This window comes from Pinus tabuliformis, chromosome 4_1 (genome assembly GCF_031772625.1).
Source record: "Pinus tabuliformis cultivar Carrire ecotype Pingquan chromosome 4_1, CPIR1, whole genome shotgun sequence".
Lineage (NCBI taxonomy): Eukaryota > Viridiplantae > Streptophyta > Pinopsida > Pinales > Pinaceae > Pinus > Pinus tabuliformis.
In genome coordinates this window covers 992,622,154-992,640,905 of record NC_142303.1, presented here as the reverse complement: position 1 = coordinate 992,640,905, position 18,752 = coordinate 992,622,154, and the positions used below count along the sequence as shown (strand labels likewise).

The 18,752-nt window shown below is 38.6% G+C and overlaps 1 protein-coding gene across 1 annotated transcript in view; it reads left to right on the top strand.

Moving 5' to 3' along the window:
- Positions 1 to 17,811, top strand: part of LOC149179481 (Ankyrin repeat family protein) — a 48,782-nt gene extending 30,971 nt beyond the window's left edge. The window contains exons 4-10 of the mRNA XM_089420681.1: positions 8,681 to 8,933; positions 9,123 to 9,247; positions 16,582 to 16,657; positions 16,858 to 16,917; positions 17,103 to 17,153; positions 17,245 to 17,323; positions 17,431 to 17,811. Coding sequence (XP_089276807.1) covers positions 8,681 to 8,933; positions 9,123 to 9,247; positions 16,582 to 16,657; positions 16,858 to 16,917; positions 17,103 to 17,153; positions 17,245 to 17,323; positions 17,431 to 17,507 — 721 coding nt within the window. The 3' untranslated portion in view covers positions 17,508 to 17,811. The remainder of the gene's footprint in view (positions 1 to 8,680; positions 8,934 to 9,122; positions 9,248 to 16,581; positions 16,658 to 16,857; positions 16,918 to 17,102; positions 17,154 to 17,244; positions 17,324 to 17,430) is intronic.
- The last annotated feature ends 941 nt before the right edge of the window (positions 17,812 to 18,752 follow it).

Sequence of the window (18,752 nt, the reverse complement as noted above, 5' to 3'; positions counted from 1 at the left end):
CCAGACTGCATGGGTAGGATGCCTCGACAGGAGAACTTAATCAATCCCGTCCTCACAAGAGAACACATCAATCCTGCTACAATTGCCATGGAGAACACATCATTCCAGGCCTCACAGGAGAACACATCAATCTTTCTACAATCGCCATGGAGAACACATCAATCTAGGCCTCACAGGAGAACACATCAATCCTGCTACAATCGCCATGGAGAACACATCAATCCAGGCCTCACAAGAGAACTAATCATCCTGCTACATAGGAGAGCGAATCATCTTGTCCCAGTGCACACCACCAGGGGAGGGTGAGTCACCCTGTGGTCGTACGTTGCTCCAGTAAGAACTGCAAGCCCCCAGAGCTCCCAGAACTCAATGTATGCAATATACTGGACCCTTGTACAAGGGTCTCTTGACGACTCCAAGTCGTTCGGGAAAATCATAGATTTGATCTTTCCCCCATGTCTTTAGCGACCTGTACATCATCTCAGTGCGATGGAGCCTCCTTGCTCATCGACTTACCATATACTAGATAAGGTAGTATCTGATGTCTATCTGCTGGAGCAATCGTCGAATACGGGATTCCTCAATAATCGAATCCCACCTCTGGTTGTTACAGAGAATCTCAGTGGTATTCATCATGTGTACAAACAGCTCACTGAAGAGCTTCCCCAACCAGGCAGCTTCATACGAGATCATACTCGTAGATATGTATCCGATCTCGGCGGTGCTTATAAGCCGACTTCTGCTTCCTGCTTAGAAGCAGAATCCAAAGAGGAACAACACTAAGAAGTGCTCCAGTGATCCTCCACATTCCCTGCCCAATCAACATTCGAGTAATCATGCAGTTTCATATTTCCGACATTATATCTCAATCCATGAGAGATTGTGCCCTTAAGACATCTCAGAAGATTCTTGGCACCAATCCAGTGAGGCTCAACCAAATATGAGCTCCCCGTGCTAACTGCAAAACATATGTCTGGAGTTCAACTCCCTCTTACTTTTGCAAATAAGAGGGTTTGCAACTATCAAAAATAGTTCGTCTGCATAAGGTGCCGGTATGAGAGGTCTATCATCCAAAACCTTCGGATAATGGTTTGGATTGGTTTCACTCCTTAGTGAATCTTAGCTTCATCAAACAGCTATCGGTCCTCTCATACTACGCCCGGGGTGTTTTGCTTCAAGCCATAGAGGGCTTTCTTCCACCTGTATACATGAGATTCCCATTTATGAATCTCAAGCTCCACGGGTTGTTTCAAACCCGTGGACTAATTACATGAGGGGAATGGTCCCCTCATGGTACATCTCAGACATGTACTTTCATGCTCTTTTTGAATTCAAGCTTCCTTGTCACCATCTGACCCACAGACCTCCGGTGCTATGTGTTAATGGACATGGTCCCTAGTGGACTTCCTGTAACTTAATACAACCCTGAACTCAAAAGCATCTTTGAAAATTCTATTTTCAAACACGTACCTTTCCATCGACGAATGGCACCTTAAAACCTTCGACTTCCATTCCTGGGGTTCCTTGCTTCAATGAAGGGTCGGCTGTGTCCCTGATGACCTGCATCTCTGCCATTTGGACACTCCTTCGCATAAGGGCCGAACTTATAACCAAGACATCTGCCTTTCCTTCCCAATGAAGTGATCTTTAGGTAGGCCAACAGAAGTTCCATTGCGCCATTCTGATAATGTGCTATGCTTCGACTTCACCCTATGTGAATTATGAGGAACCCATTGATCCTTCCATCTTGTCCCAACTGTCTTAGGTGATTGCTATTTCACTCTTGCTTGGTCATTGTCTTCACCTCAGCTCTGATACCATGTTAAGTTTAGGTATGTTCTATGCTAAAGCAATTTATTTAAATTTTCACAGTTAGCAATCACATCAGTATTAAGATAAACTGCAGATAGAACATAATATAAATCGTAGAAGACATTCCAAGACAAGAGGACACAAGATGTGGCGCTAGCCAGGGACAAACCCCACAATGTGTGGGGAACCCTTTGATCAAATCTTCTTTTATCTTCAAAGTTCAGCAGAGAAAGAGAGAGAGAGTACATTTACAATAAAAGTCAACACTTTGACTTGTCTAGCCCTAAGCATAGATTATCTCCTATAACGATGATATCAGTTGAAGACATTTTGCTTCAATTGATACCTATCATCGTGCTGCATCTGGTCCTCTAGTTGCACCACTGCATACTGCACCATGCTGCACTAAACATGATAATCATCATGCTGCCCATGTCCATGATCTTATCATGCTACCCTTCATGTTCATGATCTTATTATGCTGCCCATACTAATATGCATCATCATCATGCTGCTGTCCTTACAGATGTGTATCTAGAGAGTAGGCCGAGACAAGGAGTGTCCCTTCAAGACTCTTGTCTTCACAAGTATACCTGAGACAACGTATCTCCATGACTGTGCATAAGGTGTCTACATGACAGTGTATAGATGTATCCATGACCTGCATATAAATGTTGCCATGGCCTGCATATAAATGATTCCATGTCCTGTATATAATTTCCATGGCCTATATATAAATTCCATGGCTGCGTATATGTATCTCAATGCCCTGCGTATAAGTCTTCTCCTTTACAGTGTTAAGGGCATCACGTGGCTGTAGTTTAGGGTTACGTAATGATGTCATCTTCACACTGAGATTGGCAGTTACAGGTCTCTCATGACTGCGACTTCCTTCTATGACTACGTTGATATGTCTCCCATGACAACGTGAAGATGCCACTGTCTTCATTTGCCTGCGGATCTTTATGTCCTGCGTATGTGTCTCCATTGCATGCGGAGACTGCATTTATTCCTTCCTTACTGTGACATGATGGCATATATATTCCTGCGGTTAGGCTCCACTACAGTATATAAGCTAGGGCTGCGTATATGTAGATCGTGAGCATTGACTGCGGACAAAGTATTAGAGTTTCTATGACCAACGTATAACAGGTATCCTTTGCGTGAACTAGATTGCGTGTATCCTTTGCATGAACAGGACTGCGTGTATCCTTTGCATGAACAGGACTTTAGCTTCACGCCTTAACTGCGGCTTGACCTCCTCGTGGTTGTGGTTATGACTGCGGATCATCCATATGACTTAGGGCATCACGTTGACTATCTCTGCCCTGCGTATAGTTCAAGAACAGCGTATTAAGTGTACAACGTAAATGTCACCATGAACATCATATAAGCGTATGAGTTCATTGCTGTGCGTAGTTGCTCCATTGCCAACGTTCATTGTTGTACGTAGTTGCTCCATATCTGTGTGAGAGCTAGGGCATCATGAAAGCTGTGCGTATATATCTCTATTGACTACGTATATATACATATCCTCATTATTTGCATATGTGTCTCTATTAACAGCATAATAGTCTCCAGCATGAACAGCATGCAGTTCCTCATCATGAACAATGTAATAATGTCTTCCTTGATCTGCGGCTAAGTGTCTCTATTTCCAGCGTTGAATTAGGGCAATATCTTAGGGCATCCTTCATTAGTGTCTCTCCTTCTCCAAAAACCCAAGACGTGGAGAGGAGATCACATGAAGAATCTATGTCCCTAATGACTCCAAATCCTCTCTTATTTATACTAAAAACGTAGAGGTTGAGTAGACACGTCGGTTGGGCTTTTGAGCCTACATAAGGGCTGGTCGGCTTGATAATAATTACATAATCAAAATAAATTCATATCTCCATAAATACTTATCGAAATCGGTGATCTTTAGATCAATCCTACACCTCTTGACAAGAGGGATCCATTAAAAATATCAGCTGCACTAAATAAGCTGACCCACATGGAGTTTGGCCCTAGTTGCCAATTTAACATAAATTCTATCATCTATTTGAATTTCAACGACTTCCCCTCAGGCCTCGGTACTATGTCCCAAACATTGTTCCTCACGATGAAATTATACTCTTCCACCATGGCATCCCTCCAGACTTGCTGATCTGTTGCCTCCTTAAAAGTAGGAGGCTTAGACTCACTGATGCTAATCATCAAGGCCAAATAACTAGAAAATGTGGTTGGTGGTCTACTCTCCCTAAAAGTGCTGCTAGGGGCCTCCATATGTTCCTCAACATCTCTTAATGTCTTCTTAGCCCATCTCGGCCTCCCCCTGACAAAGCTCAAAGGACCATCTTACTCCTCTTGATCTAAAGGCTGTGTCCTTGTTGCTTGTGCTTTTGGTCCCTACTCAACTTTCGGAACCTCTCACTCCCCGATCCTCCCACTACTAGATCTATTCTTCTTGGCCATATTGGTGAAGATATCATGAGTTCCTGTCATGTGATGAGATGCGCCATTGTCCACAAACCCCACCCCTCTTGTAATGGTGCCAAAAAGACAGGATAGTAGAGCAAATTCCGTTTTGAATTTATCATCCAACTCATCCATCTGTGTAGATGCGACTGTTGCTGTCTTCCATTTGGCTTTCTTCTTGTTTGGACATTGTCCGGCATAATGACCGAACTTGTGACATGCAAAGCATTTAACTTTGCTCATATTTTTCTTCCCTTGTGAATGTACTCCTCCACTTTGGTTTTGCTTGGATTTACGCTTGCCCTTCTTTGCTTGCCTTGCAAGAGCAAGGTTCTCCTCATCTCCACCCTTGCATTGTCCACTAGTTAGAGATTCCTCCCAAATATCCATTTGGGTGAAATCATCCCATAATTTGGCCCAATTAGGTAGTTTATCTCTAGCTAGGATACCTGTCCCAAATGTAGCTCACTACTTGGTACACCCTTTTAGTGCTACTTTGACAAGATCCACCTCAACTACCTCTTCCCCAACAATTGAAAGTTCATTACAAACTTGTTGAATCCTTGTGAAATATGAGGCCACAGTCTCAGATTTGTTCATCTTGATGCTATTCAACTTCTCCCTTAGTGCCATCTTTCTATTCAGGTTGTCACTTTGGTACAACTTAGTCAAGGCCGACCACATTTGATAAGCTGAATCTTTCTTCGTTATGTGAGGGATTATGCGATTCTTTGCACCTACGAAAATGATGCTTTTGGCTCCTATGTCTTTCAACATATGTTCCACTGCTTGGGTAGCAACCTGAGGAACTTGAATCGCTTGGCTTGTAATTTCCTACAAACCATTTTCCATTAAGACAAGAGTGATTCGCGCCTTCCATGGATTGAAGTTTACAACCCCCTCCAATTTGTATTCATATCCTAGACTGGATGATGCCATATTACCAGATCGACTTTAACTACAAAACCCTCGCTGCAAAATAAAAATTATTGAGTTGAGGCTTCTGTGATCCATATCAATGTTGAGCTACCGTAAAATAATTCGTTGTCGTAAAACCCTTGTGATCTCTTATCTCTCCCACACAGTTTCTATGGCTCTGATACCATGTTAATTTTTCATACTAGACTTGATTTATTTCGCTTCAACAATTTATTAAGACCCTAGAAAATATTTATCTCGTTTCTCAAATATTTATGAATTTGCTAAAAGTTAAATACACTGGTATATTAACTCAAAAATGTAGTAGAATCAAAATGAAGAGATCAATCACACCACAAAACGAATTTACACCCAACACAATCTTCCTTCATTAAATTTCTCATGCAAATTTTGGGTTAGACCCACAGAGAATACAAAAAAATACAGTAGTTGGGCACTTGGTAATTCAACCCCACTAGGAAAATCGGCCTTTGGAAATCAAACCACTTGAAGCAAATCGACCCTAGAGAATTAACCTGTCTCACCAACAAATCGACCTCCCTTTCTCCCTGTTTGATACGACCCTTTCGCACTAGAGAAATCAACCTCCCTGGATAATTCAACCTCCTCCACAATTCGGCCCTTTTCTTCAACAACTCGGCCCCTTTCTTTCTTGAACTTGGCCTCCTTGAATTTCACCCGAAATTTGTTGCTGCCACTTCTCCTCACTTCTTTTCAGTGTAGTTGAGCCTCTCATTCTAGAGAAAATCGCTCCCTCCACAATTGTGTGTGTGCGTCTTCACCCTTTTTTTAGGTTTATTTTATAATTTCAGTAAGCCAAAATCCCTAACCCTAATCTCCTAAGTGATCAATGGCTAGGATTAAATCCTAAGCTTCACTGGAGATCAATGGTTGAGATTATATTTAAGTCACTTAAATACTTTTATTACTATCCTTAGAACTTTGGCCTAATAGTCCATAGTAATTAATTAGGTTTTTTTGTAATTTTCCTAAGTTACCCTTAGGAGAGAAGTCGTAATATCACTTATTCCACAAAGCAAGCACCTAAGAAGGAAATCGAATATCTTAAACATGCTAAGACACCAAGCCTATGTAGAAGACCCTCGGAAGCTACAAAAACTTCAACATGTGTTGAGGGAGTGGACATGTAGGTGGGTGGAATCAAGGTGGCACATTGTCTTGGAGATGCATTAGAGCTTTGGAGCACTTGGAGGAGGAGCATTGGACCTTGATGGAGGAGGATCACCCTTGCCTTTGAGCCTTTCTTGTGGATCCCCATCACCTTAGAGATTGACTTTTGTCACTTGTAGGAGTGCTTCACATGTGTGGGCCTACTTACAATTTGTAGGTTGCTTGTAGTGGACTAGGTCCACTTGATATTGTACATTCTGATACCTCCCTTCACTTCTTGTAAATGGAAGAAGGAGTGAATCATTCTCATCATTCATGCTTGGACAAATATTTCTTGGGTTTAGAGATGTAGGAGGAGGATCACTAGTCTCTCTCTCTTGATCATTCTTTCTTGTACTTTCTCTCATCTTCGAGTGCTATGGTTTCTTGAGCATTCTTGGAGTCTACAGTTAGGGTTTCATCCCTAAGGAAACATTGGAGTTAGGTTTTGTGGATAAAACCCTAAGTTGTACTGGTTGAGGAGAAGGAAAAGAGGAGATGCCTTGCATGAGGCCAAGGTTGACTTGCTAGTGCGACTAGCTTTTTGGAGTATCTTTGGTTGAGCTAGAGTTTTTCTTGTTTTTTCGTACTAGGGTTTGGGAGAGCTTGTAGGGTTGTACCATCTTATCTTGCATTCAGAGTATGCACTTGAACTTCATCTCTTATATTTAAATGTATTTTTCAGCTGTCCAAAATTGAGTTATTGCAGATTTGACTTTCAACTATTACTGTCTTCATGGTTTGTTCAGGAAACCTGTAGAAAAGAGGTTGAATTTTTGAAATTGCATTAGTTTCCCTAGAACCAGAAATTTTTATATTTGCACAGGTCTGTAATCTACAATTCATTGACATCACTTCATATTTGGTTTGCTCTCCATTTATCTGTTGTGGAGGAGAGGAGATATCCTCACACATGCCTCTCACAGCCTTGGGAACATGAGGGGTTTCGATACCATGTAAACCAAATAGGAGGGAGAGGATGTCCCAATAATATTTGTATTGCATGAAGCAAATTTCACTTGATATTATAAGTATTTATAATTTAAGATGACTTTCATAAACAATAATGTTGGGCCTATCTTCACAACTACCAGCCCACATGTAAACCCATTGGGCATCATATCTTAGACCACTATTTTGGCCTTTTGCTTACATCATCATGCCGTTAGCTCTCTAGTCTCTCCCTATAAAATAGACACGACATTCACCTTGTGACTTTGCCACTTTATGACATTCACTCACATATTACCTCCGACCTGTAACCTGTTGGATGGCTTACTCATTCTCACAAGTTTTACATTATTTACTCAATCTTGCATTAATGCTTCACTAACCCATTACGACATGAAATATGAGGTGCTGAATTATGCCATCATAAATAAACATGTGCCGGATTAAAGATCTGAAATGTGTCATATACATGCCGCTTACATTGTAGACAAAATGCATGTGAAAAGCTTGGCTACATGTAAGGTGTAGGAAAGTACTTGATAATCTTGGTTTTTTTCGTAAACTGACTGAGATATCTGTCTGATGATTCTGAATCACATTCTACATGTCAAAGCCTGCATATCTCTGTCCAAGTGTGCAAATGTACTCCAACAAGGAAAAACGTAGATGCAAGAGATATCAAAACGATGTCACATGTTAGGGCATTTCTGTGTCTCAGGATATGGCCTTAGCTTCTTTTGGAATCTATCCTGATTCCAATTAAAATAAAACACTTCTCAAACAGGCCAAGCAATTGAGTTTCACATATGTTAGATTCCTTTTATCATTCCTCTGTTTGAATGTTACACCATGTTTTAGTTATATATATCTCATGCTCTGGCTAGTACACTTGTTGTTTATGCACATTGTTTCTGGATCTGTAAAATTATAATTAAATGAAAGAATTTACTAACTCATCCAATTCTTTCATGATTCTCATGTTAAAGATTATTGTTTTACTTGTTTTTATGTTTGAGGAGAGTATGCGATTGAGCTGATGACTATATTGTGCTTCATTGTGTTATTTTCTCTGGGTTAGATTATAGGGAAGAAATATCATTGTTGAATTCCATGTTGAGTATTACTGTTTTCTACCTTGATGGCTGCTATCTTTATAGCATCAAATTCACGTCTCTTCTATTTTCTCATGGTCATTTTGGAAAGAATTGCCTTAGCTGGTGCTTTATCAGAATAAGGGTATAATTGAAATGAACCCAGATTTTGTTTACGTCATTGAACTGCCATTCATAATTTTAGACAGTCAGTTGCATGATTCTGTACTGAATGGTGATCCCTTATATGCATGTAGGTCATCTTCAGCAAATACACAAACCAACTCCTATGGCATTGATAAAATGGCCTCAGATGACGTTGACGCAACAGTTTCTGATGGCATTGATGCATCCACTGATAAATTATCCAGAGTTGATTTGAATGAAGTCATTTCACTATCAAAATCAGAAAAAAGCTCTTATGTGGGAGGAAACTTGAGTATTTCTCAGACAGTTGAATGCAAATGTGGAATGCCGTTATGCATATGTGAAGCTCCGGCTCCTCCTCAGGTATTGTAACCTGGCATTTGGTTTCAAATTAGTCTGCTAAAGCTTCTTGATTGTAATCTGATATTTTTTAATTTGTCCCAAAATTTTTATTTGAATAAATTGAATTTTTTTGTTTTTCCTGTAAAAACAAACTTGATTTCGTAATAGTGATCTGAATATTATCATGAATCATGATTGAATGAATTTCAGGTCCTGCCTGAAATGTCAACATCTCAGTATTATCAGCGATCAAAAAAGGTTGTCCCTGCCCAACATACTCCATCTGATACGATCTCGAAGTCAACTGCAGGCTCATCTGGAAGTATTAGGCAAAGGTTGTTTGTCACCCTGCCAAAAGCAGTGCCTTTTTTCAGGAAATTGTTGAAGTAGTGTAGGCTATGCATATGCTTGTTTTAATTTTGGTCATTGACAGCATAATAAGTAATAGAAAAAAGTTAAAACAAAACTTGTTCACCAGGAATGTGGAGAGAAATCCTCATATGCATGCATCCATCTAGCATAAAAGAACTTAGTAATCATGTATTTATATAATCTATTATGACTTCTAAACATCAACATTTTATTTAGCACTTGGAAAAATATAGACATTCCTATCCACCACACTGACCTATTTATAATTATAGCCCAACTAATGTTTGTAGAGATAGTCACTACCAAATGAGATGAAAGCTGTAGGTTATTATTGTTCAGTTATGGCCAAAAGAATGGCAATGGAACTCTAATGAAAGGCCATTTATAAAGCAATAAGAATGGCTAATGCAAGTTTAAAAGTAGTAACGAGTAGTGAAACAGAAGATGTAAAGTTTTCGAAGGTCAAAGAACCAGAGAACAATCCTCAGACAAGATGGCAGAGGAAAAACCTTAACCACATGAGTTGCTTAATGTGAGAGCAGATAGCTTTTAATGCTCCATATTGGCTGTTGAAGCAGAAAAGCAATTGGTGAATATCTCATAAAAATATAATACATAGTAAGTGGTTATGTACAAATGCCAGTAAGTATCAAGAAATTCCTGTATAGTTGCCGGCAATAATGAGCCTTCCTCTATGATGAGTATGGTACCTAGTACATGTTTGTAATTAAGGATTGTTACTAGTTGCTGCAACATAAGGAATGAGCTTACCGAAACCCTAAATCCTGTAGATAGACTGTTAATTTTAGATAACAATGGTATGTTCTATGCTTTAGCACAATTTACTTCAATGTTCCTTATCAGCCTAATGACAATTTCCAATGATATCCAGTAACAATCACATTAACTTAAACACATTGATACTAAATGCAGAGAGAACATAAAAACATGTGCAGAAGACAAGCCAAGACAAGAGGACACAAGATATGGTGGATGCTAGGGACAAACCCCAATGTGAGGAAACCCTTTGATCAAATTTTCTTATTATTCTTCAATAGTTCAGCAGAGAGAGAGTGTACAAAGATCAGAATTACATGCCCAAAACAGTCCTGCCAAATCAGCAGTCAACAGCAGTCAATGCAGCCCTAACCAGAAAGTCAACAATGGTCAAAGCTGCCCCAAAATGTCCTCCAAGCAGCTCGGTCAACAGCAGAAGAATGCGGCCTGCCAAGGGAGTCAAAGTCAACCCAAAAACAGCTCGGTCAACCCAGTCAAAGTCTGCTGTAATTTCTGCGGTCAAACCAGAAAGCCAATGCTGAAGCCAGCGCGGTCAAACAGTCCCCAAACATCTCGAAAATTGTGCCAATCAATGCGGCCTCCAGAAATCAAAATTCTGCCCACAAAACCAAAGTCAACGCATGGTCAAATGGTCCAAGTCAACGCTGGTCAACGCTGTCCTAATCTCTGAAATTTTTGGCCTCCAAAACTAGTCTAGAAATTCATCCTCTTCCACACGTGCAAACCAATCAAGAGAGGAGAGAGAAGATGATGTGATGAGTTGAGATGATGTCCAAATGAGAGAGGTCATTCATATTTATATTATTAAGCACATGATCCAAAAAACATTACGACAAGAAGTAGAAGAGGAACACCACCATGAATAAACCCCAAAGACTTTTGCTTTATATTCCAGAAAAAAGTAGTACTACTAGCAAAGCTTGACTTAGAGCTCGATCACAATTTTTTTCGATATCAAATGAGGAGCATATAACTTATATAAAAAATGAGAGCATCAAACCTCTCCAAGTGGAAATAAGGCTAGTTTCCTTGATCCATGGCTTGATCCTTGTCAAATTAATTTGATCACTTGATAACTGCTGCACAGATCCCTAGAAAAAATCAAACTCCTTGTTTGCTGGTTGGATGGACCAAGAATTGACTTCTGGGTGGTTTTGGAGCACTAGAGAATCTTCAAAAAATAGAATTATTGTAATTCTCGCATTCAAACAGCCACTTTGAGCCAAAAATTTGTTTTTCTTGAGAAAATATTCTTTTTGGGCCCAACGAATTTTTGGATTGGGACTTCTTGCCTTGGAAATGAGTCCTTTCTAATTTTTTGACTTTGGAAAAGAACCTCATAATTTTTTTCCACTTGGAGAGAATTTAATTTTCTCTCATTTTATTTTTTGATTAATTTCTGGCTTAATAATTTTGTCATTTTTTGCTAGAAAATAAATTAAGATGACTCTAGAGGGGATTAGACATATTTTCACCCTCAAAGTGGGTCTAAAAGATATTTAGGTGATGATGTCTATCTATGATTAATCATCCAGCTAAAATATTCCTAGACATTACTTTTTACATGAACATCCCATTAGAAGGGGAATTTTTACAATTAAAACATGAGCTCTAGACTTAACTAAATTCTGCAACACAAGACATATGATCTAGTATGATAAAAATACATAGACTCGATAACACTAGGATTCACCTAAGACCCTACCATCGAGCCCCACTCTAACTTTGGGGTATGTGCGGGAGAAAAACTCTACCAATTATTTGGGTTCAGAAACGCGAATAATTGGCGAAGGATAAAAAACTCCCTAGAGTGAAACTCTTTAGCAAGAAATCTTAGTCTACCGATGTTTTTACATGGCTTCATAGTCATGACTCATACTAGAATAAGTTTTACAATAAAGGCCCACATGTTTGCAAAATTTGGATTGCAATGATAATCAAGAAGCTGCATGATGAAGATGATCTTGAAATATTTTTATCTGCTGACATCTACTTTGGTTCTTGGGGGTGTTGACACAAGTGTGGTCAACAACACTGAAAAGTTTATATCTAAGACAGAGACCGAGACATTTAAAGTGGTGATTTAAAATTTATTCTAAAGTAGAGCTAGCCCTTTGGAGTTGTTAGCTGATTGAGTTTTCAGAAGAATACAGTTAGTTGCTTCAGATCCAAGTCTAGAACTGAAGTGCGAAGCCCTGTAACGAAGTTTTCTGAGGAAATGTGAGGGTCATGTTCTTTATATAGATTTGAAGTCTAGTGCAAAGCCCTGCAACGAAATTTTCTGAAGAAGTGCGAGGGTCCTGTTTTGAAACAGGTCTGAACTATTGCATTGATTTAGACAGAACAGTGAGGCACGCGTCTGAGGAAAGCTAGGGTATTCAAACTTTGTTTTATCAAATTGTTAATCTGTTTACAAATCAGATTTCTGATGTATTGTTGAATTCACTAGGCTCTGTTTGGACTACATTAATTGCACTAGTTGATGGAACTATTGGGTTATACTGTTGGAATCTTATCCGTATTGAAAGTTAGTGTTGTTTATTGAGAATTCCATTGTTTGTGTTGAATTTGACTGTTTGTATAAAAAGAATCTCTGAAACCCTATTTACTTGAAGGAAAATAAAAACTAGGGCATACATTTCCCTATAATATTACATCCTTAACCTTGTAATGTGGTAGAAAAAGCTTAGCATGCCTAACCAATTATTTTCCTTTGAGTGAAGGGTACATTTTTGTTAAGGCCATGGTAGAGGAGTTCAATAATCAATACCACCAACATCAATGAAGTTCAACAATCTATGCCAGCAACATCAAGGTACTTAAAGGGTTTCATGCTCTTGATCAAATGGCAATCTCATACCCTCACGCATGACAAAATCAAATGGAAACATTGCAATCCCCCAAATCTTGAAATCTTGAAAACTATTAAGTTTGCTAGATTTCGAGTGAAATCTAAAATTCTAGTTTCTCCATATGAAATCCAATGAGGTCGAGACCACTCTCAAACATTCTAAGTCATTTCATGGTAATGTTAAAATTTTAAGTAAAAGGATGAAAATGAAAGATAAATGATGAAAATAAAGATAAGAATTTAACATTACCATTGATTGCCAATGTTGCTAGGGTTGAGATGTGTGAGGCAAATGGGAGGGGAGACATGCTTTTAAAGGCTTGGAGGGACCATTTTTGGAGGGAAACAACCCCAAGTTTCCCTCATAACCATTCAAGTATGCCCAAACCTGTATCCCGTGGGGTCCGCGACCGAGTTGGTAATGAACCGATTGGTTTATGACGGAACCAATTGGTTTATGGAAAAAATGATCGGTTATGGCTGGTTTGAATGGAACCCTAGGCCTTCGAGACTACTAACCATGTTTAATGACCAGTTTGACCATGGTAGCTAATGAGACGGCCGATTTGATTGGTTATTGACAATGTTCCACCAAGACTCTGGTGCGGGGAGACGCACATGGGGGACGTGTGGGAGTACCCTCAAATTTTAGGGAAATTTCAGGGGTGCGGGGGGACGTCAAGGTATATATATAATTCAAGTTCATATTCATTGTTCAATAATGAAAGCATAAATATTAAATAGACTAATAGTAATATGGATACCAATACATTGAAATTTGATCCACACATAAAATTTAAATTCATAATTGAATTAAATAATGACATACATTGATCCATCCTCATCATTCATTTTGATACATACATCATTCATATGACATACTCATTATTCATCCATACCATGAGATTCAATAAAAAAAATTCAATAATGAAATATTCAAATACATTGATCCATATCATTCATCATTCATCATTCTACAATCAACATTGATTTTAAAATTAAATTCATCATTCATCGTTCTAGAATCTAAATTGAAAGCAAAACATACTAGTATATTACTAGACACTGAAGCTTTGAGGGGAGATGCCTAGACGCACCCCTTTTGGGGAGTCTTGTCCCCCACATTGGGGAAACGCACCCCCTTGCGTCTCCCCAAGACTCCCCAAAAAGGGTGCGTGGGGAACACACCCCGAGTAGACTCCCTGTCTCGGGTGTGTGTGATGCGAGGGGTGCGTGCACCCGACCCTAGGGGACACGTCCCCATGGAACATTGGTTATTGGTTTGACCTGACCGCTTTTGAATACTATGATACAAAGGAACAATGAACTTGTCCTAATAATTGATGAAGCAAAGTCAACACCTACCCGGTTAGGTGTTTGGGATCAATTGTGTGGGTGGGTTGCAAAAGATCTTATTCTTGGCACAAATAGAGGGAATAAATGGATGGGAAGGGAAGGAAATCCCTTAGGGAGTGGGAATATTCGTTGATGATTGGAAATTGGATAAGAGAAGTTCGCTTTTCATCTTATTTCCAAGGGAATGAGCAAGAGTTGGTACTTTTTTTGTTCCAACTTTCAAGTATGACTAGGCGTGGAGATGTGGCCCTTACTTGCATCACATGGTTGGCTTGATCTTCTTGCTAGACACTTGCCCTTGATCCTCATTTTAATCACACTGAAACCATATGAACAGAAATCTCATAATAGGTAGGCACAATTGAAAAGATTTTGGGGTTAGGGGTGTAGTAATTCAGTCGGTAAATAGGTAATAAGGCCATATTTTTGAGAAGATACCCTAAGAAGTTGGTAATGGAGTGATTTTATAGACTAAGTGTTGCAATTTTCATAGTTTGGATGGAAAGTGGGTTTAGATGCATGAATATAGAGGTCAAGCAAGAGGGGAGACATTGTTTAAGCAGGGCGAGTTCTAATTGCTAAGTTGTAGATTGCTGAGTTTTAAAAAATCTAACTCTGACTCCCACCATTGAGTCTTGTTACCACTCGAACTCTTTTAAAAGGAAAAGTCTTAGCCCCAAGAGAAGGATCTAAGGGCGATTACTAGGCAAGCTACCCACTGTCAACTCTGTGGCTTTGCCCCACTCTTTAGACTAAGGAAAGTGAAGTCCTTGTCAAGGCGGCAATCCATATTAATCGAGCTAAATCATTATAAGAAGAGAGGGAGCTTAACTAGCTTAGATTGATTATGTGATCTAGTGATTAATAATCCAATTTCTTTAGCATGAAGGATTAAATGAGAATTATGTTTATCAAACCACTTAGATTTAGGCAAACATTCAGATGATATGTAAATTATAAAGTGTTCTTGTATTATGCTGAAAAAGGATTTGAATAAGTGTGGCTAAGAGTAAATCCAATTTTGTTTAAGTTCACATCAACCATATAACATCAAAAGTAACCGACAGCTCAATGTGAAATGATAACATCATTAACCCAGAGATGCTTATGTTTGCATATAACAAATGTAGATTTTAGATTTAGACTTCAAATCTGAAGGATGTAAACTGTAAAGTGATGAAGCAGGAGTCTCATCGTATCATTCAACCATCAGAGTTTATTGTAAGTTTCTGGAAACAACTAAGAGATACCACCAGATTTGAAGAAATTTATTCAATCATGAAATATCACTTGTTCAATGAAAATCACGTGCATCCATTAGTGAGTTTAAGATGAATATTATCACTGTTATGACAGCAGAACTACAACAGTGATGGCAGCTTTCATCCAGAGCAGGTCTTATCAATAATTGCAGAGAAATGTAGACCAAATTAAGTGGCATTTAAACTTGTGAAATCATCAAGTTCTGGGCCCACCAATTATAAATGAATTTCAGTTTTATCCAAGCATATTTGAACAATCATAGAGTGTTGTTGCATGTGTAATATGAAATCTGTGCACTGTCATATTTCAGCGAGACATCCAGATTGCAAATCTGTCTCAAGTGAGTGTTTAGACATGCATCCATAGGGCAGATCTATTATGCAAATACCCAGTCATATGTACGTCAACTCTACTACATCTCCAGTAGTATGACTTGACCCAAGACTTGATGACACTTATCTAATGACAACAATGTCCCCCATGGTATGATGAGGCAAAAGGTAGAATCATTAGTGTTATGAAGTATTATTAGATCATACTTTGGGGTTTATCACATTCACAACCAGATTAAAATTTATAACACCATGTCTAAATATCAAACCCAAACAATGAGAGCATGACCATGTATAATGAAAGTATAGTGTATCTATCATTTGAGATGCAAGGCTGAATAGAGTCAATATACCATGGCTGAAGCATCTGAGAGTGATGTGAGGTGGAATCATCATGTAATTGAATGAGAATAAGGAACGGCATGAGCAAGAGATCTCATGTGAATTGGAACACACTGCACTGGTTGATTAGGTGGCTCTGGGACTGCTACCCCTGAAGGCGCAACACGTCTCATCAAGGTCCTTGAATATCTATAGCAAAAACATTAGCATGTCTAAGTCAAGTTTTCTGATGTCTGAGTCTTTTGCAGATGCAAATTTTACAATTTAACATATAAGGTCTTACACTATTTAAATGTATTGAACAGGGTATATCTGTGCATTGATAGGCATTCTGATGGAGGTAATGTTTTTGCAGTTTATTCTTTACCAGTGGGCAAACAAGTAATGTATCCACGGACAAAAGTTCTAGTAGTTATGAGACTAGTGGAGAGGTGAATGCTTTTAACCTTTATTATAATTAAATGCTTTTTTCTGCTGTCAAGAGGATTTAATGAGTTCTTTCTTGATAATTATATTTAAGTCCTATCATTTAATATACCTGGGTTCCTGCAGCTTGGGTTGCGTATACAGTATACAGCAGTTTTCATCATACAATTTGAGTTTTATAAAGTTTGTTCTTTGTATTTTCCAGGGGTTAAGGGAAGCCATCAAGAACAATGATATATCTGCCGTCAAAGATCTTCTAATGCAGGTAAGGGATTGGGTGGATTAACCAAATCTCCATTTAAGAATAAAAAACTGTATGAGAAGTTATGACTGGTTTAGTATGGCTGACACATTGGAAACCTTCTTTTTGGACAGAAATCTGCATTATTATATTATGTTTTGAACATAAGGTATGCATGAATTTGACAGAAGCATGCTATTCTGTGACAGGGAGTAGATGCCAACTATTGTGACAAACAAGGAATGTCTTTGTTGCATTTGGTAAATTACTAAATACTCTTTCCTTTTTCTTCCTGTGCCTTGCAAAACATTTCTGGTTTCAGTGTTGAAAATAAATAATCGGAACTTGCAGGCTACAGTTTTTAATCACACAGAAATTGCATTTATTCTGATGGATGCTGGAGCTAGCGTGGATGCAAAAAATGCACAAGGTTGTATAGGCCAATCTGCAGCTAGTGAAACTTTCATCCATATGTTATCATGCAATTATTTAAATTGTATTTATATTTACGATATGGATTTGTGCTGTAATTTTCAGGGGAAACGCCACTGGATTGCGCACCAACTATGTTACAGTACAAAATGCATCAGAAAATACAGGCTTCTAGCATGTAGCAGTTAATTGACGGTTTTATTACTTAGCAATTTTACAGTTTTCATAACATTGTTAGGAACAGCAGTTATGCTGTTCAGTAGTTGTGTACTCTAGGATCTGTATTCATTATTAATGCGCCTTGTGATTGCGTGGTTCTGACAAAATCAAGAAAATTTGTCACCTATTATATTCCCTTAGTAATACTGGTTCTTTTTCTTTCATGGCCTTTTCTATTGTGAAAGGTATGAAAGTCTTGGGATATTTTACGCATAAATGTAGCAGAAAGAGAATTATTTTTCTACGAGCAGACTGATGACTGCTCCACTGTTGAAGCTGTATTGCTTGAACTTTGAGTGGCGATGATATAGTTAGGTTCTCAACCAGAATTTGTGATGGGGTGTCCATATAACTGGGGACAAGCTGCAACATTCGGAATTGAAGTTTGGGGACTGAAAAGTTTAGCCCACTCTGAATTCAGTTTGTCATTAGCATGCACATATAGTTAGAGTGAATGATAAACACTTTGGAGTGTGGTTGCCCGGTTACGTGGCTATGGGGATTCTGGATACACCAGATACAGGCACGGAGTACATGGATATAACCCCAAATATTGGATATATTGATACAAAGATACTACTAATATGATGCCCACTGGCACATATATCCATGTACTGCAGAAAACTACTCGAATTTCAGATTCAACTTTCAAGCTTAAACCTTAAAATTAGAAATTCAATAATTAAAAGAGTTCCCTCAGTGTTCATTTCACAATTTAACATATAGTTCAAAATAAAAGTATTTCCAGTTGTCTACTTTATCGTGAGCCAGGGCCCAAGGGCCATAACAGAAGAAATTGAAGTGTATTCTCAGTAATATTATTGAATGTTCAAGCTTTACAAAATCAAAAGTATAATGATAAGTGGAATAGAAAATCTGGGAGTAGGCTATTTTTCTGGATCTTTTATAAAGTTGAGGTTCTCATCAACATCATCATTGATTATTAGCTCTCGAAAAGATTGCTCACTTTAAAGCTGTGTGGCATCTGGGGTTGTTTTATCATCGTATCCAGTGAACTCAGAGGTCCATCTCTGCTGGGCTTGTCTAAAACGATTCATTCAGACTTCATATCCATTCATTAAAAGGCCCCTCTTTTTAGCTGGGATCTACGTGGAACATTAGCTGAAGATTATTGTGAATGAAGACCAGGTTCTCAATGCCCTTTGACATCAGACCATCTCTCTTCACATTATAAATAATGAATACTT